We start from the raw sequence: 19,263 nt of genomic DNA on the forward strand, positions 1-19,263 counted from the left end.
GAAGAAGAAGAAGAAGAAGAAGAAGAAGAAGAAGAAGAAGAAGAAGAGTTTGGATTTATATCCCCCCTTTCTCTCCTGCAGGAGACTCAAAGGGGCTGACAATCTCCATGCCCTTCCCCCCTCACAACAATCACCCTGTGAGGTGGGTGGGGCTGAGAGAGCTCCGAGAAGCTGTGACTAGCCCAAGGTCACCCAGCTGGCGTGTGTGGGAGTGCACAGGCTAATCTGAATTCCCCAGATAAGCCTCCACAGCTCAGGCGGCAGAGCTGGGAATCAAACCCGGTTCCTCCAGATTAGATACATAAGCTCTTAACCTCCTACGCCACTGCTGCTCCTCACTAAAAATTTTTTACTCAGTAAAATTTACTTGAAATTTTACTCAGAAGTAAAGTCAAATCAGTGTTAAGATTTACTCACAGTAGAAGCAGATAAACCTCTCAGGGAGCACACATTTTGGAATGTCACGATTCAACCTATGATATTACATCTGTGGAATGATTTCACCAACAATAAGCACTCAGAAGTTCAGGTGAGCACGGGGCGGGGAGGGGGGTAAAGTAAGAGTGGAAACTATTTAGTTATTTTTGAAGTGGTATGCACTGCTGCTTCTGGACCCACACTTTGTCTAGGGCATTCAAAAGATTAAGGATACTTAGCAAAGAGACATTACATCACAGACAAGATGCAACACTAGCACAAACTCTTGCCCAGACCCGTAAATTTCTATGCCACCTCCATTCATTTACAATTCCAAGTGCATAAACTACCTTAATTTTCACTGTGGATCATCATCTGGTAATGTAGCTATTGGCAAAAATCAACAGAAAAGCCCCAAATGCCACTAATTTGAAACATGTGAAGATTGAAGGGTCCTCAAGTAAGTATTAGAGAAGTTTTACTTTGTTAATAATAGCCTGTGTTTTAAACAGATTTATAGCCCAAGGTTTATTAACAGGAAGCCAAGCTACTGTTGAGAACAAAAATGTATCTCAAGTACTTTAAGTTAATGAAGAATTCTAGGAATTAGTAACAGGTAACAAGTGGTAAACTACCACAGTGATGTTATTGCACCAGCAAAGAAAAGGTTATTTTCACCATAATGACATTATTTTTAAAGGAAGTATAGAAATCTACTAACTTATTTTCAAAGTTGAAGAGTTAGACAATGATATTCTCAACAGAACATTTATCTGCTCAAATTAAGGAAAAATTATTTGCTTCGGTTTTGCCCAGACTGCAACTAACACTAAGCTCTTTTTCAAAAACAGCTTTAAGTATAAAATAAAGTATTCTTAATTGTACGCTATCTTGTCAATAATAGACCCAGACTGCCTTCCAACATGCTCAAACACTCTAAAACAGAGTAAGAGATTTTGCCAAAGAAGATCAACTCAGACTTTTCATCGTTAATGGTTAAGAAATTTGCTTTCTGTTAGGCAGTTTCAGTTTTGCATGTTGCAGCTTGCATTTGCAAGCTTCCCAGGAACTTGTTACTAAGGCATACACTCTGCAAGTATAGATCAAAGTGTTCTGTGTACATGGCAATGCTTAAGCCACTCAAAGGTGTATGATTTTAATGGTTCTTTGCCTTTTTCATTCTACTGTGTGAAAAATGTTGCAGGAAATATCCGAAGAGGATAGAACAGACTGCAATCATTTATGCAATTTGGCATCAGCAAATCGGAAACAAAACAATTCCCATGACAACTGAAGATAATTGGGTTTTTGATTACATTGAATTTTTAACCTCTGAATAGTCAACTATGGGGGAGGAGACAGATTTTCCATCAACTGGGGGAAATCCTCAAGCTAACAGTTAAAAAAAAATCTCCCCATATAATTTTATGCAAAGTTGTACAGTCTCACCATGTAAGAATAAACAAATAGATACAAAATATGGCTCTGAATAATGCAAAAGCTAAGGAAAAAAACCCCAAATTAATACAACCTTTGTGGTTGAAATGTGCATGCTGAAGTGTCACAAAGTCATTTCCGACTCATGATGGCCCTATGAATCAATGGCCTCCAAAACATCCTATCATTAACAGCCTTGCTCAGGTCTTGCAAAACTGAGGGGTGAGGCTATATAAGTACAAAAAAATAAAGTTATGGAAACAGCTCTTCTTCCTTCCCTCTTTCCTCTAATATAAGGGCCAATCTGCTAGGCTGCTGTCTGTTTCACAGACCTCCTAGGTCACCACAGCAAAAAACCCACTTCTAAATCCTGTTAAAGATTTGTTACCTGCAATATCCTCTTCAAATCTGGTGTATTTTAGTACTAAAAATTAAATTGTCCTAATATGATATCTGAACATAAAACTAAAATTTCTTGACTATCTATTGATCTAATATCCAACAGGTTTATCACTGCATAAAACATATAACCTAAAATTTAGACTCACAGAGTGAATCCTCGGGAAATAACTTCTGTTTCTTGAATGAGTCGTAAAGCTTTCCTCACAAGGTTAGTGAAAGCTCGACAATTAATCACTGTATCTTCTAGCTGAAGTTGGCATTTTCTCAGAGACATTTGCAGCTTGGCTGTCCTCAAAGTGTCCAAAATTCGTACAAATATGTAAACAAACATGCTTATTCCCCACACCAGTCCCAGGGATCCATTCCACCAAGAAGGAAGCATAATCAGTGTGCTGATGAAGGCAAACAATAGTGAGATATCCCTGCAAAACAAGCACACCAACATGAGCCACATTGTAGTTAACTAACAGGTAAAGTTGCAAAATTAATAATAACACTGTTGACATTCCAATAAGTGAGAATGTACCATGTAAAACCACTTCTAAGATTATCATCAGCAAGATTGACAAAGTTTATTAATGAGTTGTTTATTAATGAATTGATTACATCTAAGTAAACTGGCATATCACTTCAACCCAGGGGCGTACCTAGGCAAACTTGCGCCCGGGGACAAAACCTGAGTTTGGCGCCCCCCCCCCCGCCGGCCGGCGTATGGGCGGCCACCCTCCCTCACCATGACCAAACAATGATTTTTTGTACCAGCTCACAAAACACCTCCCACTCCCAGCAAAACATACATGGCTCTCTCCCCACCAACTCTTTTCCTAATTTCCTAATCACAACAACCCTATGAGGTAGGTTGTTAGCCTGAGAAACAACTCCAAGTCAGTGTAAGTGGGTATTAAGCATGTAAATCTCTCACAAATCACCCCCAGCAAAACATTTACCAAACAAATGTCAGCATCATCTCTCACAAAACACCTCCAGTGGAATCCACCCCCAAACAGCATAACTTTCAATGGTGTTTAAACTAGGGAGCTCAAATTCTTCTTTTAAATCTACCTTAAAGGGAGAATCTGGGGTCCCCGGTTAAAACAAAATAGAAAGTGATGCTGTTTGGGGGTGGATTCTCCCCCACCCTGAAACAGCATCACTTTTGAGGGTTGGAGATTCAGATGAAACAAATAGCAGATTCGGCTGGAATCTGGGCAAATTTGGGCACATTCGGACAAAAATTGTCCGATTATGTCCTGCCCAAATATGAACAAATGCGAATGCAAGGTATTTGGGGGTTTTTTGGGTATTTTTGGTGTTTTTTCGGCCTGCAGGGAGTGAATTTTTAAAGCTAGCGGCACCATGATTTCAGTGCATCATCCAGAGATTGCCCTGATGATACCACCCAAGTTTGGCGATGTTTGATTCAGGGGCAGCAAAGTTATGGTCGCCCAAATGGAATGCCCCCATCCCCATTGTTTTCAATGGGAGCTAACCTGAGATGGGGGCTACCCATTTGAGGGACCATAACTTTGGTCCCCCTGAACATAACTTCACCAAACTTGGGTGGCATCATAAGAATAGTTAACAAATGATACCCTGAAATTTTGGTGTCACTAGCTTTAAAAATACATCCCTTCCAGGCACCCCAGGAAATTTGCCCAAGATTCTTTGTTTTGCAGTGACTTTGCTCCATTGTAGCTAATGAGGAATTTCTGAGGCAGGCTGCACATTTTTGAAGATAGAGGTGCCAGACTTTCAAGGTGGCTCCAAGAGGCCTTGAGTAATAGCATCCAAGCTTGGTGAGCTTTGCTTCTGGAGTGGGGGGGGGGGGAGTTGAGAGAACTCAGCCCACAGGCTTTTCATGTGCAGGAGGCGGGGGGGAAAAAATAAGCCTTTGAGGGGCCCACTTAAAATTGAATTACCAGAAGCAAAGGGTCTCCAAACCTGGATGCTATTACCAGGAGGCTTCCTGGAGCCACCCTGAAGTCTGAGTACCTCTATCTTCAAAAAATGTGCAGCCTGCCTACACACTCAGAAATTCCCCATTGGCTACAATGGAGCAAAAGTGACTACCAAACAAAGAATCTTGGGCAAGAATTTCTTGGGGTGCCTGGAAGGGGCTTATTTTTTTAAAGCTAGTGACACCAAAATTTCAGGGTATCATCTGTTGCTATTATTATGATGCACTATGTTTGGTGAAGTTATGTTCAGGGGACCAAAGTTATGGTCCCTCAAATGGGTAACCCCCCATCTCAGGTGCTCCCATTGAAAACAATGGGATGGGGGGGCATGCCTTTGGGGGCCATACTTTGCCCCTGAACCAAACATCACCAAATTTGGGTAGTATCATCAAGACATCTCCGGATGGTACCCTGAAATTTTAGTTGCGAATAGTATCTTAACAATGCGCCTGCAGGCAGACGTGAAAAAACACTTAAAACATTTAAAAACACACAAGCGACCCTGAAATGTTGAGCCCCATGTGACAAATGGGGAAGCCGAAATTATAGGGTACCCCTGTCCCTGAGCAGAACATACCTTCAACCAGCATATTACTTTTACTGGCAATCAATCAATCCAAATTGTACCTCCTACAATCAATTAAAGTTCTTGTTAATTAGCTATGGCTTATAGCCATATCAACAAGCATTAACAGAGTTAACCAGATGTGAAGTGTCAATTTGCTTGGATTTTGTACAAATGCACTGCAGTCACACCCATTTGAAATGGTTATCCCTTCAAATGACCTGAAGAGTGATTGTTCAGCAGAAAAGGGTGGGAACGTAATATTTTTCCAGGTTCAAGGGACAGCTGAAAAAAGGGCATGTTTCCTTAGTGTAACCAAACCCTACGACGGTAATGATAGTTTTGTTTTTCCTGAGTTTGACTCATTTAACCTGAATAGTGCAATGTTTTTTTCGAAGGTACATCTTTAAAAAATTGGTCTTTACGAAAATGTTGACCTATGATCCCAATAACAGAAAAGGAATAACAGAATATTCAAAAAAGGAACAATGAAGTATTAAATAATCTTCCATAAGTGCTTCAAATTTGAGTAGTGATCCTTCCCTAAGGCAAGACCAAACTGGTTTTGCCAAGTTTCTGCACAGCCCTGTTCATGATGGCTCTTAGTCTCCAAAATGGGCAGACCAAAGAAAAAGATGGAGGAGTGGGCATGTTCATGTGATTCCAGAACACATTTCCTGAGAAAAGGATTCACAAAAGAAAAATCTTCTCATAGCTGTATTCTAAAAAGTCCATGAAGAAAATGTAGCCCTGCATATTGCGCAAATTAATATAAAACATAACCCTAGGAAGTTTGCAAGGAATGCATGCAAGGGAAGCCAACTTCACAGCCTTGAATCCATGGAAAAGAGAAAGGAAAACATTCAAAATAATAAGATATAAAATATTTCCATATATTGAAAGACCACATATGCAAAAACATTTTATCCAGCCGTGTATGTAACAAAAGCACATAGAATACACATGGTTCATGTTAATACCAAATATTGGGAGTTGCTAGGGAGTGTAGTGTTGGAAGACGTCCATGTTCCTCTTGCTTGGGCTGTCCTGCAGACAGGATACTGGGGTCAAGTAGCTCAATCAGTTCAACATCCTCCTGCAGCAAAACTTCCTGTTGCAGGATGGTGCAGAGAACCTCCAATCGAAAACCAACATCCTTAACATGAATAGATAAGGGAAACAGTATCAGCTGAGCACATCCAACACCCACAAGCATTTTTAAAATGAAAACTTCTACCTGCAGTATTAACTGCAAAACAGAAAACACATAACTTCTATAGCACTCAATTAAATAACCCTTTAAATTAGATGGAGTTTGGAGCAGGAGGAACACAAGTGAACTGAACACAGAACATAATGCATGACAGAATGTGGTCTAATATTCAGCTATGGTGCCCTCATGTATAATTCCTGTAAGGTACACTTAAACATCAGATACTTCTGTTAGACAGCAGATCCTGGCAGAAGCATCTAACTCCAGCCTCTCTCTGATATATCTTTGCAACATAAACCCAATTGCTGGTGCTGTATGCCTAAGCATCAATCGGCAGCTGCCACGGGAGCAGATAAGGAAAAGCAAAACTCTCCTAAACTCTGAAGCCCATGTTTGCGCTGCTATGGTGCAGATGACATTACAAAGCAAACAAACAAACAAACCCAAAAAGGATTAAAAGGCACGTTTCAACCACAAATGACAAGACCATCAGGAGGTAGATTCCCTCCATATTGCCTGGACCCAACTTCTTGAATAAAAGTGTTGTGTTGTTTTAGTATACCTTAAATACTTTACCATTTTTATGCAAACCATTTAGAAAGTATTGTATTGAAAGCATACAACTGTTAACACCCACCCACTTTAGTCCACCATACAGTTTGTAGAACAGGTAGCGGCTTACGGACCTAGCTTTTAAAAAATAAAAGAATAAATAAGAAATGTAATAAAAGATTACTGAGGGGAGGGAAATGAGAGATGTTGAGGAGAAGCAAATATGGAAATAAAGTATGCTTACCATTTGGTGGAGTATATCATCTTTTTTCTTATATCGTAGAAAAGTAAGCCAACTTTTCAATCTCTCAGCTAGTTTTGATAGGATGTCTTGCTATAAAGAATTAGAAACAGAAGTGTATGTACTTTATAAGTCAACTATCCCAAAAACATTAGAAAAAGTTTTATTTATCTCCTCCAATCTAATCTAACTGCAAAAGTGATGCTTGCTAAGCTACTTTGACAATATTTCATGCAAAACAATTACTTCTTTACTCTGCACATTTAGATTGATTTTTGGATCTGCAAAAAATTGTGCCACCTTCTCCACAGAATGAGTTACCATATGACAGTAATGGAATAATTAAATGACTCACAGAAATCCAAGAGGAAGCACTGAAAGACCTCCAGAATTTTAACAAATATAACATTTATTTATTTATTCATTCAAGTTATATACTGCCCTTCCCCTAGGCCGTGGTGGCGAACCTTTGGCACTCCAGATGTTATGGACTACAATTCCCATCAGCCCCTGCCAGCATGGCCAATTGGCCATGCTGGCAGGGGCTGATGGGAATTGTAGTCCATAACATCTGGAGTGCCAAAGGTTCGCCCCCACTGCGGGGCTCAGGGTGGTTTACATCAATAAATACATTAAAAACATTAACCAACTACCAACATACTAAAACATTTCACCCTCACAAAGTTAAAACCTATTTTGTTGATGACGTCGGAATTTTTCATTTTCCCCTTCTCTCTCTTCCCCGTGCCCATGGGAGGCCAGATATTATTTGTAGCGAATTTTTCTAGTACCAAGTGTGGATACTGAAAGTATATCAGGTTTAATCCAATCTGTTTTAAAGTTTAGCACAATACCAACATATCATACTATTGCCTAGGATGGTGAAAAATCATCGCACACTAAGAATTTGGGAGCCACGTACTAGTCTTTGTCATGCCACCTGTGGCTTTTCTGAGCACGGTTATCCCTTGTGGTACCTGCCCTATGTATGAGGAAAGTGTTTGAAGGAGCTTGTGAATGACAGGTAGTTCCCATCTTGAAACGCTTACCACCTGAGAAACAGATAAGTGGGAAGTCTCCTTGAGTTACACCCCCTATTCCCAGAGATTGGACTAACTGGCTCTTTTGGTTGATCACAACTGTGAATGCAGCACTCTCTGTGAGCCACGAAGTGGGTACTACTGTCCAAAAGCCCTGATGAACTAAATGTTCCTATCCATTTATCTGCCTGCCCTGGGTAACAACACAACACTCCGCAACTTCTCTTGAAATAAGCAACAAATGATGGAAGCTATGTTTAACAAACTGTTCTAGTTGATAGCATGAATCCTGGGTGGTCCACCTCAGAAGCATATGAGATTGCTGTTTGGCTTGCAGCCAGGTTTTGGTTTTGTGAAAGCATCATCAAATAACGCACAAATAAAAACACTACAGTAAATCATGTAAGATTAAAACAAACAAAGATGAATCCAAAACAAATAAATGTGAGATTCTAGAAACAGACTTCTAAAAAACCACTGCAATCTTCCCTCACTGGCAGCACCTGAAATTTGAGGCATCATCATTATATACCAGCACCTACACAGAGTGATACACTTGTAAACAAATATTCATGGTGGTAACAGAAATTGGAATGGTTATGCTTATGCCATCTGTGAACATGCTGGATCACACAAATGTACACAAGCATTTACAATACAGGGACACCTCTATCTAGACAAAAAAAAATTGAGTGATAACACCACTTGAGTGACACCCCTAGGAAGCAGAAGAGCCATCTGTACGCTGGTATTTACCCCACTTTAGGCAATTTTACCAGTAAAAGAGAATTCAGAAGATGGCTTCTTTCTTCTGAAAATAGTAGGGGGATTTTTCAGATTAAAAATATTATTTCATTTACAACAAAATCTTTTAAACTTCAAGTTTCTCCAATAATGGATATAGTATACAATGATACATTAAATCCATCTAATAAAATAATGAATAAACAATCCACATCTGGAGAGACTACCATTAATGATCAGCTACCAAACCTTCAATCACGAAATTTAGCTTAGGTTAGATATCCTACAAGATAATTTTACCTTACATGGTTTCTGAAAGCTCAAAGTAGGAGCTTTTTTAAAATATGCTCTGGGAAACCATTCATTGTATAAACCAGAAATAATTTGAACTGAACAAAGTTTTATTCTTCCTTAGTCTCAGGTAATATATCAACACATGTTTTTAGACTGATTTGGGTAGAGGATCTCTAGTTATGCCAGAAATGCCACTGTTATACTAAATATTAGTAACTGAAGTGACATGGCAATCCTAAACAGAATTATAGTTTTCTAATTCAGTTTGAACTCAGTGAGCTTAGAATGTTGTAACTCTGTTAGGGATTGTACTGTAAGAATAATTTAATCAGCTACTTTTAGGAAAATATGTCTCATTATAAAAGTGCAAATCCTTTAGAAATAAGCAATTAGCAATATTTTTACTATAATCAGCAGTACTACAGAAGGAAAGGAAGTAGCTTGTTGCGTCCCTAATAAAATACAGGAACTACATTTCAGTTCTAATTTTGGCATTGTCACCCTCTAATTCACCATACCGAATATGCTAAATATATCTTTCTTTGTGTTCATCACCACTGGAAGGACCTCAAATGTACTGCCCTACGCAGACTTGCAAATACATCTAAACATATAATTGCAACAACTCACTCTGAGCCAATCGCCACACAGGACTCAGTTAGCCGTGTGTGGAACTGAGTCCTGCACGGGATTGGCCCACCGCCAGTCCCCTGCCGCCCTCCTCCTCCCTCAAATACCAAGCTGGATCCACCAGGGTAAGCAGCAAGTTTGCCACCAGCTCCCCATTCCCCTGCTCGGAATCCCCTCACTCCAAAGACCAAGCTGGGACCTGCCAGGGCAGCAGCTTGCTGCCCCAGACACCAGCCTCCCATTCCCCCACAACATACAATGAAGCTAGAACTGCAATTAACCTATACAGCACAATCTCCAGTGCCATGCCCAAGGGTGCCATAGTGCCCACTGACATATTTTCTGGTGCCCACCAGGTTTTTTTTGGAATCAATTTTTTCTGATTTTGCTTTGGCAGTGGCTCCATGACAGCATGCAAATCTTCACTGCATGATCAAAGATGAATGCAAGAAAATATTTTGAAACATGTTTCTTTCAAAAGGCATCTTGTTACAGAGAATTTCTGCCAGGATGTTAAAGAGCTATTATTGGGGCTGTGCATAAACTGACTCCATAGCAGCCCATTTGTAGTTGTGCCCCCCACCCTGTGTCAGACTTCCAAAGGTGTCCACAGGCTCAAAAACGTTGGGGACCTCGACAAATAGGATAAAAACACACAGAAAATGAATTAGAAAGCAGACAATGTTTTTTGGTTGACAATCACTTTCAAATCTAGGTCAGAACCTAAGATTGCATAAAGAATGCTCACCACAAAGCTACCCTGATTGGAGCAAGAACAGTAATTATACTTGTAAACAAGCATTTCATAAGCATATGCTTATCAATTAATCAAAAGACAGTCATGGAAGAGGAAGAAGAAGAAGAAGAAGAGGAGGAGGAGGAGGAAGAGGAATTTGGATTTATATCCTTCTCTCCTGTAAGGAAACTCAAAAGGGCTTACAATTTCCTTTCCCTTCCCCACTCACAACAAACACCCTGTGAGATAGGTGGGGCTGAGAGAGCTCCAAAGAACTGTGACTAGCCCAAGGTCACCCACGAGTGCACGAGCTAATCTGGTTCACCAGATAAGCCCCACTGGGTGACCTCAGGCCACTCATCCTCTCCCATCTAGCCTACCCCACAGGATTGTTGTGAGGATAAAATAGCGGAGCTAAGGGAACACCCTAAGTTCCTGGGGAGAAGACGGAGGATTAATAAATAAATGGTTTTACCCTCTTCTAGATGTCCGAGAGCAACCATGAAATAAAAACGTGTTCCTATCCTTATTGTTGTGAAGGGAAAAGATGTTTCATGTAGGCTGGGTCTTACCTTCCCAATTTGGTGACAACCATCTTGGTGCCCAACGTAGAATTTGTCCAAGAGCTCTTTGGTCTCCAGGCTGCAGGATATCTTGGTCACTACCTCATTGGGGATGATGGGTGGGAAATCAGGGGCTTAGTGCATAGCGAAGAAGGGCTGCCCCCGCCGCTGCTGAAATTCCTGAAGGGGTCCAAGGTGGGCAGGTGGCTGGGAAGGAGCCAGTGCAAGAGAGGAGCCTGCCCCGCCCCGCCCCTACCCCCCTGGACTGTGACAGCAGATCCACAGCAGCAGCCTGACTTCCATCCCAGCATTCCAGCAGTCTCCCTCTTCCCTCTCCAACTTTCCAAAGCTCTGGTGGCTCCCAGCCTGGCTATGCTGGTGGCAGCTCCCCTGGGTCCTCCTGCTGCTGGTCGCCAGGCACCTCCATCGCCTGCCTACTTTCTCTCCCCATCTCCACCTTCTTGGGTGGCAGAAGTTCTGGGTGAGCTATCAGCACTTGAGTGTGCGTGTATGCTGCCAGGCTCCTCTTCCAAAAGGCAGAGATAAGCCTGTGCCACATAGAGGAATTGGGCCAACCCAGGATCTCAGCTTCAGTCAGCCTGTGAATGTTCCAGTTATTGAAACTGCCTGCCCAGCTCCTTCCTACTATGCCGGCTATATCCAGGGGTGTGCACTTCACAGGGTAGGCATGCTTGGGGCAGGGATGCTTTCTCTTTCTCCTCCAGAAAGAGGCTGTGTGAATACCAGGAGAAGGCTGCTCCCATTCCCCCTTCTCAGCTCTGCATGCACCCACTGAGATCCCAACTCGCTGTGGTGGCAACAGATCAAATGGCAGTGATGAAAGGCAGAGGCTGGTGAGGTGTAGGACAGAGGCTGCTTCCTGGGGGAAGTCTAATGTGCCCCCCCACGTGATCAATTTCAGTGGTGCCTAGGGCAAGAGCCCCCTTGCATCCCAGGGTAGCCACACTTGTGCTGTCCATCTGCAGGTTCACTCTTCCATGTATGCACTTCCCCAATATCCAGGTTTTTTCCAGTCTTAGAACTTAGCTGGTGTAAAAGAGGAAAACTATACTTAAAAGCCAAGGTGCAATGTCAAGTCACAGCTGGCTTGGTACAGGCAAACTCCCTCATGAGAGCTGTTTTAGGGCACCAGGTTTGTATTGCTATGTTGTTCTACTGCTTGTAGTTATAGTTCTGTATGCCATGTTATATGTTTTGTTTGACATTTATACACTGACATTAGCCACTCTGGGTTTGTCATGATAGAGAGAGTGGCACAGAAATTGAATAAATACATAAATAAGGTAGATGAGCATTCTCTTACTGTCCAGCAGATTTATCCTTGCCCCACATTAGTATGGCAAAGGATATCTGAAGCTTGGAACCCCATATTTCCACATAACTTATAACTATATCCTCAGTACAATGACAATGAGTCATGACGCTTGAGAAATTTTAGTCCTATGCAAGGGGGGCGGGGCTTGGAAGCAGAAGAACTAAAAATAGCTATTGTGATTCAGCTAGTAGGTACTAACATTTTTCTTTTTTCCCATCCTGAATCTCATAAACATATGCCCAATAACAACACTTCAACTCTATACTCTATCACTGGACATCTCCTGTACCGGTTCTTCATAAATTTTGACTTCATAGGCACTTTGTTTTTATGATATAAGCTGGATTTTAACCTGTCACTTAAATTGTATGTATATAAGTCAACTATTTCAACTAAATAATTTAACTGATTAAGAAGATACATTAGAGCAAAAAAATAAATGCATTCTATTTAAATATTAAGGAAACGATAAGGCAGCATAGTCTGAGGGCACCTGATTTAATAATCTCTATGAACTTTAACTAGACACCTCAGTCCAAACCTCCAGATTAGCCCAGCAAGGAGTCGCACAAAGATGTTGAACAAGAATGGAGAGAGAATTGTCCCTTGTGGAACTCCACACACCAATGAATGGCAGGTGGATGTTCTCTCTCCAATTGCTACTCTCTGTCCCTGGAGAAATAAACACAGGCACTGCAAGACTGTCTCTTGGATCACAACTGTAGGGACATACAGATTTGGATCTCATTGTTTCACTAATAGCACAATGTTTATTCTAGTCATGAGCTCTGCATTTACAATTCAACTAATGTATAAGTGATAACTTAACTTAGGATTTTAAAAAAAACAGAATCAAACTACATATGGTATGACCATTTTTTACAATTGTACTTTTTGTGCTTTGAGCAACCTTAAGCAGCATGGTGTAGTGAAGCAAGTAGGTTTGGTATTTGAAAGGGAGACCTCCGAGGAAAGCAATGGCAAACTACTGAGAAGAGAAGAAGAAGAAGAGTTTGGATTTATATCCCCCCTTTCTCTCCTGCAGGAGACTCAAAGGGGCTCACAATCTTCTTGCCCTTCCCCCCTCACAACAAACACCCTGTGAGGTAGGTGGGGCTGAGAGAGCTCCGAGAAGCTGTGACTAGCCCAAGGTCACCCAGCTGGCGTGTGTGGGAGTGTACAGGCTAATCTGAATTCCCCAGATAAGCCGCCACAGCTCAGGCGGCAGAGCTGGGAACCAAACCCAGTTCCTCCAGATTAGATACACAAGCTCTTAACCTCCTACGCCACTGCTGAGCCTTCTCACCTGCCTTGAAAGGTGCTGCCTTGAAAGGTGCTGTGGAGTTGCCATAGGTCAGCTGCAACTTTACACACACATAATACGCTTTGTTAACAAAAAGCTGCACACTTATTTCCAGATAAAATGTTCCTCCTTTGAAAAGTGAAAATTAGCAGTCTCCTGAGAGCTAGCCTTCTGGACAACTGACAGAAAGGGTCCAAAAATAGGACTGTTCCTCTAAAGTCTAATGAGATAGCAACTGTCATTTTCAGTTTCATTAATGTGCACATGAAAGAAATGCTGACACACACATTGTAATGTAGGAAAGTGCAGGGGGGAATTTTTAAATTGAGAGATTACATAGCAGTTGAATTGCAAAACTCAGGGCTTACCTTGGGAATAGAACTCGCACCTGGTTCTTTTTGCTCTTCTTTGGATGAGCATTCTTCTGGCTTTTGCAACAATGGTGAACATATTTCAAAGTCAGTGTGTCCCAAGTCTTGTAGATATTGATAAAGTGGTGAATTCTAAATAAAAATATATAAAATACACTTAATAGCTTTCTTTTCAACATGTATGGATTCACAATTTTCAATTTATGTCATACACAGTGGGTTAGATCCAATTAGCTTTTTCACTCAATTCCACCTTAATTGCCCTCCTTACTGAGGCTCCCTCCCACATGGCTTTTGTTCATGAAGGTACCGTAGTCCTCCCCACAATGTATCTGGGTGGTCAAAAGTGATCACGCCTTCCCTTCACTAGTGGAAAGGCTGACTGGATCCTGCACACTTACATAAATTTAGACTGTTTTCCATACTTATCAGTAATATCAAGAAATCACATCAGCAATAGTACAAAGTGGCCAGATGTAAGTCTGCAACAAAAGTATCAGTTAGGATAGGTAATGGGATTCTAATTCCACCACCAGCAAATGCCTGATCCCCTTGTTGGAAAACGCCACATGTTACTCTAGTTAAGCCAGCATGGTGTAGCAGTTAAGAGCGGTGAACTCTTACCTGGTGAACTGGGTTTGTTTTCCCCACTTCTACATGAAGCCTGCTGGGTGACCTTGGGACTGTCAAAGTTCTCTCAGAACTCTCTCAGGATCACCTACCTTACAAGGTGCCTGGGGCAGGGAGAGGAAGAAAGTGTGATTGTATACCACTTTGGGAATACTTAAGGGAGAGAAAAGTGTGGTATAAAAATCCATTCTTCTTTTTCTGATTCATTCTATCACCCCAATTAAGCTGACTCTGAACTGTTCAGAAAAACACCTCCAGGTTCTCAAAGCACTCTGCGTGGATTCAGCTCTCCTAATGCTTTCTGATCTTCCATTTATTAAACGTCACACAGCAGGGAGTCTGGAGGCAAGGAAACAGCACTCTTCCTGTGACCTAACAAAGCTTTTGAAGTGGCTTACATGAAACAAGATCTGCCTTGGCAGTCTAGTCCACAACGTACATATTTATTTATTTAAACACTGTACTCTGCATGGCCTCGTCTGAGGCCAGGGGAGGATGGGATAAGGCCATCTATGAATTTCGTGCCATAGATGCTTTGAACCTGGAACTTTCAGCTTCGTAGCTCAATTTCTTAGCCACTTAGTGTGGTTTCTCTCATCATAATGTCGGAATACATAGAGAAGCAACATTTAGTAGAATTTTCCTCATTTTCACCAAGCTGCTAGCAGGTTCGGGTGCACAAATATTCATCCTACTATATTCATCCCACTATACTGCAAGCATACTTAACTGTGTGCAGTTTCTGGTGTGAGATGATTTTGGAGTGGACAGTAATGTTGTTCTGTTTGCCTTTGCCTTTTGCCAGAAAACCTTAACAGAAAAACAACTGATTCACATGTGCTGGCTGCCACAAAAGACATGGGAGTGGAGCTATAAGATGTAGTTGGTAAACCTATGAATATTTGGAAACCACAGATACAATTAAAATCCAGGATTGCTGCATCCAAACCTAAGAGGATTCTGTATCTATCAGGCATGAGTAGAAGCAGATATTCTACACATACCTCCTCCATTCAAAGTGCCATTCTAAAGGTTTCCTGGATTAACAGAATCACTACTAATCCAGATTAAGGCCACAGTATAAATTGGTTTTGAGACAAAATATGGATAGTTCAAGATGGCAACACTCTTGGGCTAAGGAGCCTGTAATGCTATATAGATTCACAAGCAAGTTTGAACAATTCCATAAGATTGTAAGTACAATCAAGAATATAGAACACTGACTCCCATTCATTACCAGTCAGTTGTATGTATAGTTTTGCTATGTCATAGGGTGCCAATTTTTTTTTGCATGCTGTTGATCCTATTGCAATTGTGTAATTTTAAAACAGTTTGCCGATACTGGGAATGTGGGGCCAGGATAAGAACAATTTATGCCATGTTTGCGTAAACTGGGTCTCCCAGAAGCACCCTGGAAGCACCATTTGGACATATAGAAACAGGGTTAATGGAGTTGTAATACACTACAGAACTTTATGGTGAAGCCCCAGGGAACTGCTGCCCAGCCAGGTGTAATATGATAGAATGTTCTCAAATACTTCAACTTGCAGTGAGTAGAGAAATCAGAATATTTGCAATGCAAACATTGTGAGTAAAGAGGAAAGAACCACAAAGGGGCAATATGAGTGGAATAGCCGGAAAAATTCTAAGGGAAGAGGTTTCAGGGAACAGTGAAACTATTCAAGCAAGGAGCTCACAGGACAGAAGAATGAAAATTAGGACAAGCGAGGGACTGAAAAATAATTTACAGGAGTAGTATATGAAGGAAATAGATGACCAAGGAACAGAGGACAAATCGGACATTAAGCTAAGCAGAGGTTATAAAAAGTACTTTTCAAGTTCTAAAGACAGGATATCTGCTGCTGGTAGGTAAAATGTCATACTGGGTCTTGGGACAGGAAGACTGATGGACTAAGATGATGGAAATTGGAAGACAAAGATGCTTTGAAAGCTGAAATGCAATGGGCCAAGGGGGCACAAGATTGTCAGATCTGGACCCAAAGAAGGCTTTTGTGCCTTCAAGAGTTGCAGAGAAGTGGAAATTTTGACTCAGCCCACCAGCACAGTAATGAAACCAAGCAATCCCAACAAGACAGCAAACTGGGAGCTGAATTACATATACTAAGCTAAATACAACAACAATTTATCTAGTTTCAGATTGCCAGTCAGAAACAGAAATGTTTACACTACCAGATTACTGTGTGCACAACTCCCAGAATAAACAATCCAACCATACCCCTTGGCTTTAGTTAGCTGCTCCTAGAGATTGCTGAGGAGATCTATGATTACCTGGCTCATGCAGTTATAACTTGGTAGGAGGAATAATGGTTAGGTGAAAATCTTCTGAGCAATATTCTTACCTACTCGATATGCGGCTCGCAGCTCTGACAGCTGAAGGAAGGGACTTTTTCCTAGCCACTATTGGAGATCTCCCAAACATGTGTTATTTTGTCTGCTGTCATTAAACCTTCCAAACTGGGTTGGGGAAAACACCTCAGAAAGTTTGACCAGCTCCATAAGATTACGGATAACTTTAATATTTTGTCCCCAGTCTCTTCTCCTATCAAAACCACATATCATGGATAATACCGCTCTGGAACTAGTCAAGATAATCTCTCCACAAAACCTACCTGAACAGATTGTTGTATAATATTTCATTTGCTATTACAACACAGTATACAGTGAAAAATACTATGAGGGTTATTGTTAATAGTAACAGCATATGCTCCCCATTCTAGGCTTTTTTTCAAAATTGAAGTTACACAGTGTTATAAAGGTTACAGATCCACTTGAGTCAAGTTGGCTAATCTGTTGAAAAGATCAAACATGTCTTACCCAGCAGGAAAAAAAAATCAAATTTATGATGTACAATAAACTTGTAACATATGAAAAATAGCAAACACAACATTTTCTGCAGCAAGAAAGCTATTTACAAAAAAAGAGAGATTTAAATATTCTTATTACAATAAAGGTGAATAGCTTCTCAGCTCATTATCACAGCTTCCAAAATCAAAGTTGCACCTAAGGAATTTCTGCTGATGTACTGCAAAGGAAATGACTCAGGGTTTCTTCATCAGGTCTCTCACATTTCCTCCCTTACCCAGCTCAGTACTTTGGTGGATCTAAATTTTCATTAAATTTATTAAAGAAACAGTACAACGCAACCCCCACCCCGGCAGATTAACATACATAAAATCCTTGCTTCAAAACACTGCAAAGCAAACGACTACCAATTAGAAACAGGTAAACCAAAGACGACAACTTCCAACAGCAGCTTTAAACTACAGTACTAAGACATTTCATCCTTGAGAAACAGTGAATGTTGCTGATATGAACTCTGCCAGTAGCTGAAACCAAAGTATAGGTTTTAAAAATAAAATGAAAATAACTTACAGGCAGTACAATCTTTGCCTCCTGGAATATGTGATTCCACCTCGGTCTCAGATACAACCCCAGTGCATCGGAAATAATTTCTCCCACCTCCCCATTTTTTTCCACTTGTCTCTCCAGGGTGACTGAAGCAGAAAATTAGAAGTATACTATAAAAGACAGGGAAGCAACATCTGCAATCTCTTGTACAATAGCATTTTCCTAGCATCAGCAGCAGATGCAGCTGGCAATTCAGCAGGACTAATTTCTCTTGCTACTGTTTGACAGGAGGAACAAAGAATTAGATGATGAATTCTTAAAGGCTTTCAGGAAGCTACTGCTTAAAAGAAATAATGCACATCAATATTATATAAAATCCCTTGCAAAGGCTTCCAAAGAAAACTGTATCTGAAAGGTCTTAGTCATATCTCCTTGGCTCATAATCGTGGCCTGCTTATCATCCAGTAAATTACTCCCAAATCTCATCCCAGATGAGTATAGGGGAGCAGTTCGGGAAAGTTATGTGATGTGTGATTTTCTCAATTTCAGGATGTTTTCTTTGTGTGCTTTGCTCAAACACAGTGTTTGCAAAGGTGTTCAAAACAGACCATGTCTTTCAAAATCTTCCTCACAGGCAGATCCCAAAACTATCTGAGCTAAAGTTTTAAGGCCATTTAATTTCATTTACATCCATTGCTTTCTTCATTGAATCATATAGTATATGATCCTGTTAGAATTTCACTAGAACAGACATATATTCCAGAACAGACATATATTCTCTACTTTTTGCACTTAAATTTCTTATACACCTGCTCATAGGCACTTGTAAGGCATAAAATGTCTTTTTAGGGGCTTACTGATGGAAAACAAAGAGAGGAGGAGAGACGGAAAGCAAGCAGGGGCTACTTGACTAACGGCTTGGTCCTGCATGGCACTCAACATCTCGACAATTGACATATGCAAATCAGATACTGAGAGCTGATAACTCTGAATCTCTGGAAACAGGCAGAGAAGACTGGAAAGACAGGAGGCAAACACAAGGAAGCAGAAGTCACTTTCCTGCTCATCTTCACTTCTTGCTTGTTCCTAAAAGTTTAGTGGACATTTAGTGGTAAAGGAGAGCAAAAATAAGCAACTTCAGTTTTTGTTCGGGTTGCCTAACATCCTTTCTGGCCATCTCTACTTGCCTCTGGTGAAGTGTCTGAATTCACACCAATCAGAAAGTGTCGACTTTTAATGGAATAAACACAATATGTAGCCTAGTGCTAACAGCTGCTTTTTTAGAGAAGCTATCACAGAGAAGGACTAGAAAAAAAGGGAGAAATAATTTCAGAAATCCCTGGAATGCAATGGGTTGCCAACAAAGTCATCTGGATTCTCCACTAAAAATGAATGAGTAAATAAATAAATGACAAGTCCAGATGAAATGGTTCATGTGTAACCACTTCAGGAAATCCTCCAA

General features: G+C 40.8%; 1 protein-coding gene across 1 annotated transcript in view; it reads right to left on the minus strand.

Moving 5' to 3' along the window:
* The window catches only part of VEZT (vezatin, adherens junctions transmembrane protein), a 105,737-nt gene that overhangs the window by 50,466 nt on the left and 36,008 nt on the right, over positions 1-19,263 (minus strand). The window contains exons 2-5 of the mRNA XM_048501547.1: positions 13,800-13,934; positions 6,789-6,878; positions 5,760-5,935; positions 2,403-2,678 (exon numbers count right to left, since the gene is read on the minus strand). Of these exons, the coding sequence (XP_048357504.1) occupies positions 2,403-2,678; positions 5,760-5,935; positions 6,789-6,878; positions 13,800-13,934 (677 nt within the window). The remainder of the gene's footprint in view (positions 1-2,402; positions 2,679-5,759; positions 5,936-6,788; positions 6,879-13,799; positions 13,935-19,263) is intronic.

Source organism: Sphaerodactylus townsendi, linkage group LG06, assembly GCF_021028975.2.
Source record: "Sphaerodactylus townsendi isolate TG3544 linkage group LG06, MPM_Stown_v2.3, whole genome shotgun sequence".
NCBI classification, from domain to species: Eukaryota; Metazoa; Chordata; class Lepidosauria; order Squamata; family Sphaerodactylidae; genus Sphaerodactylus; species Sphaerodactylus townsendi.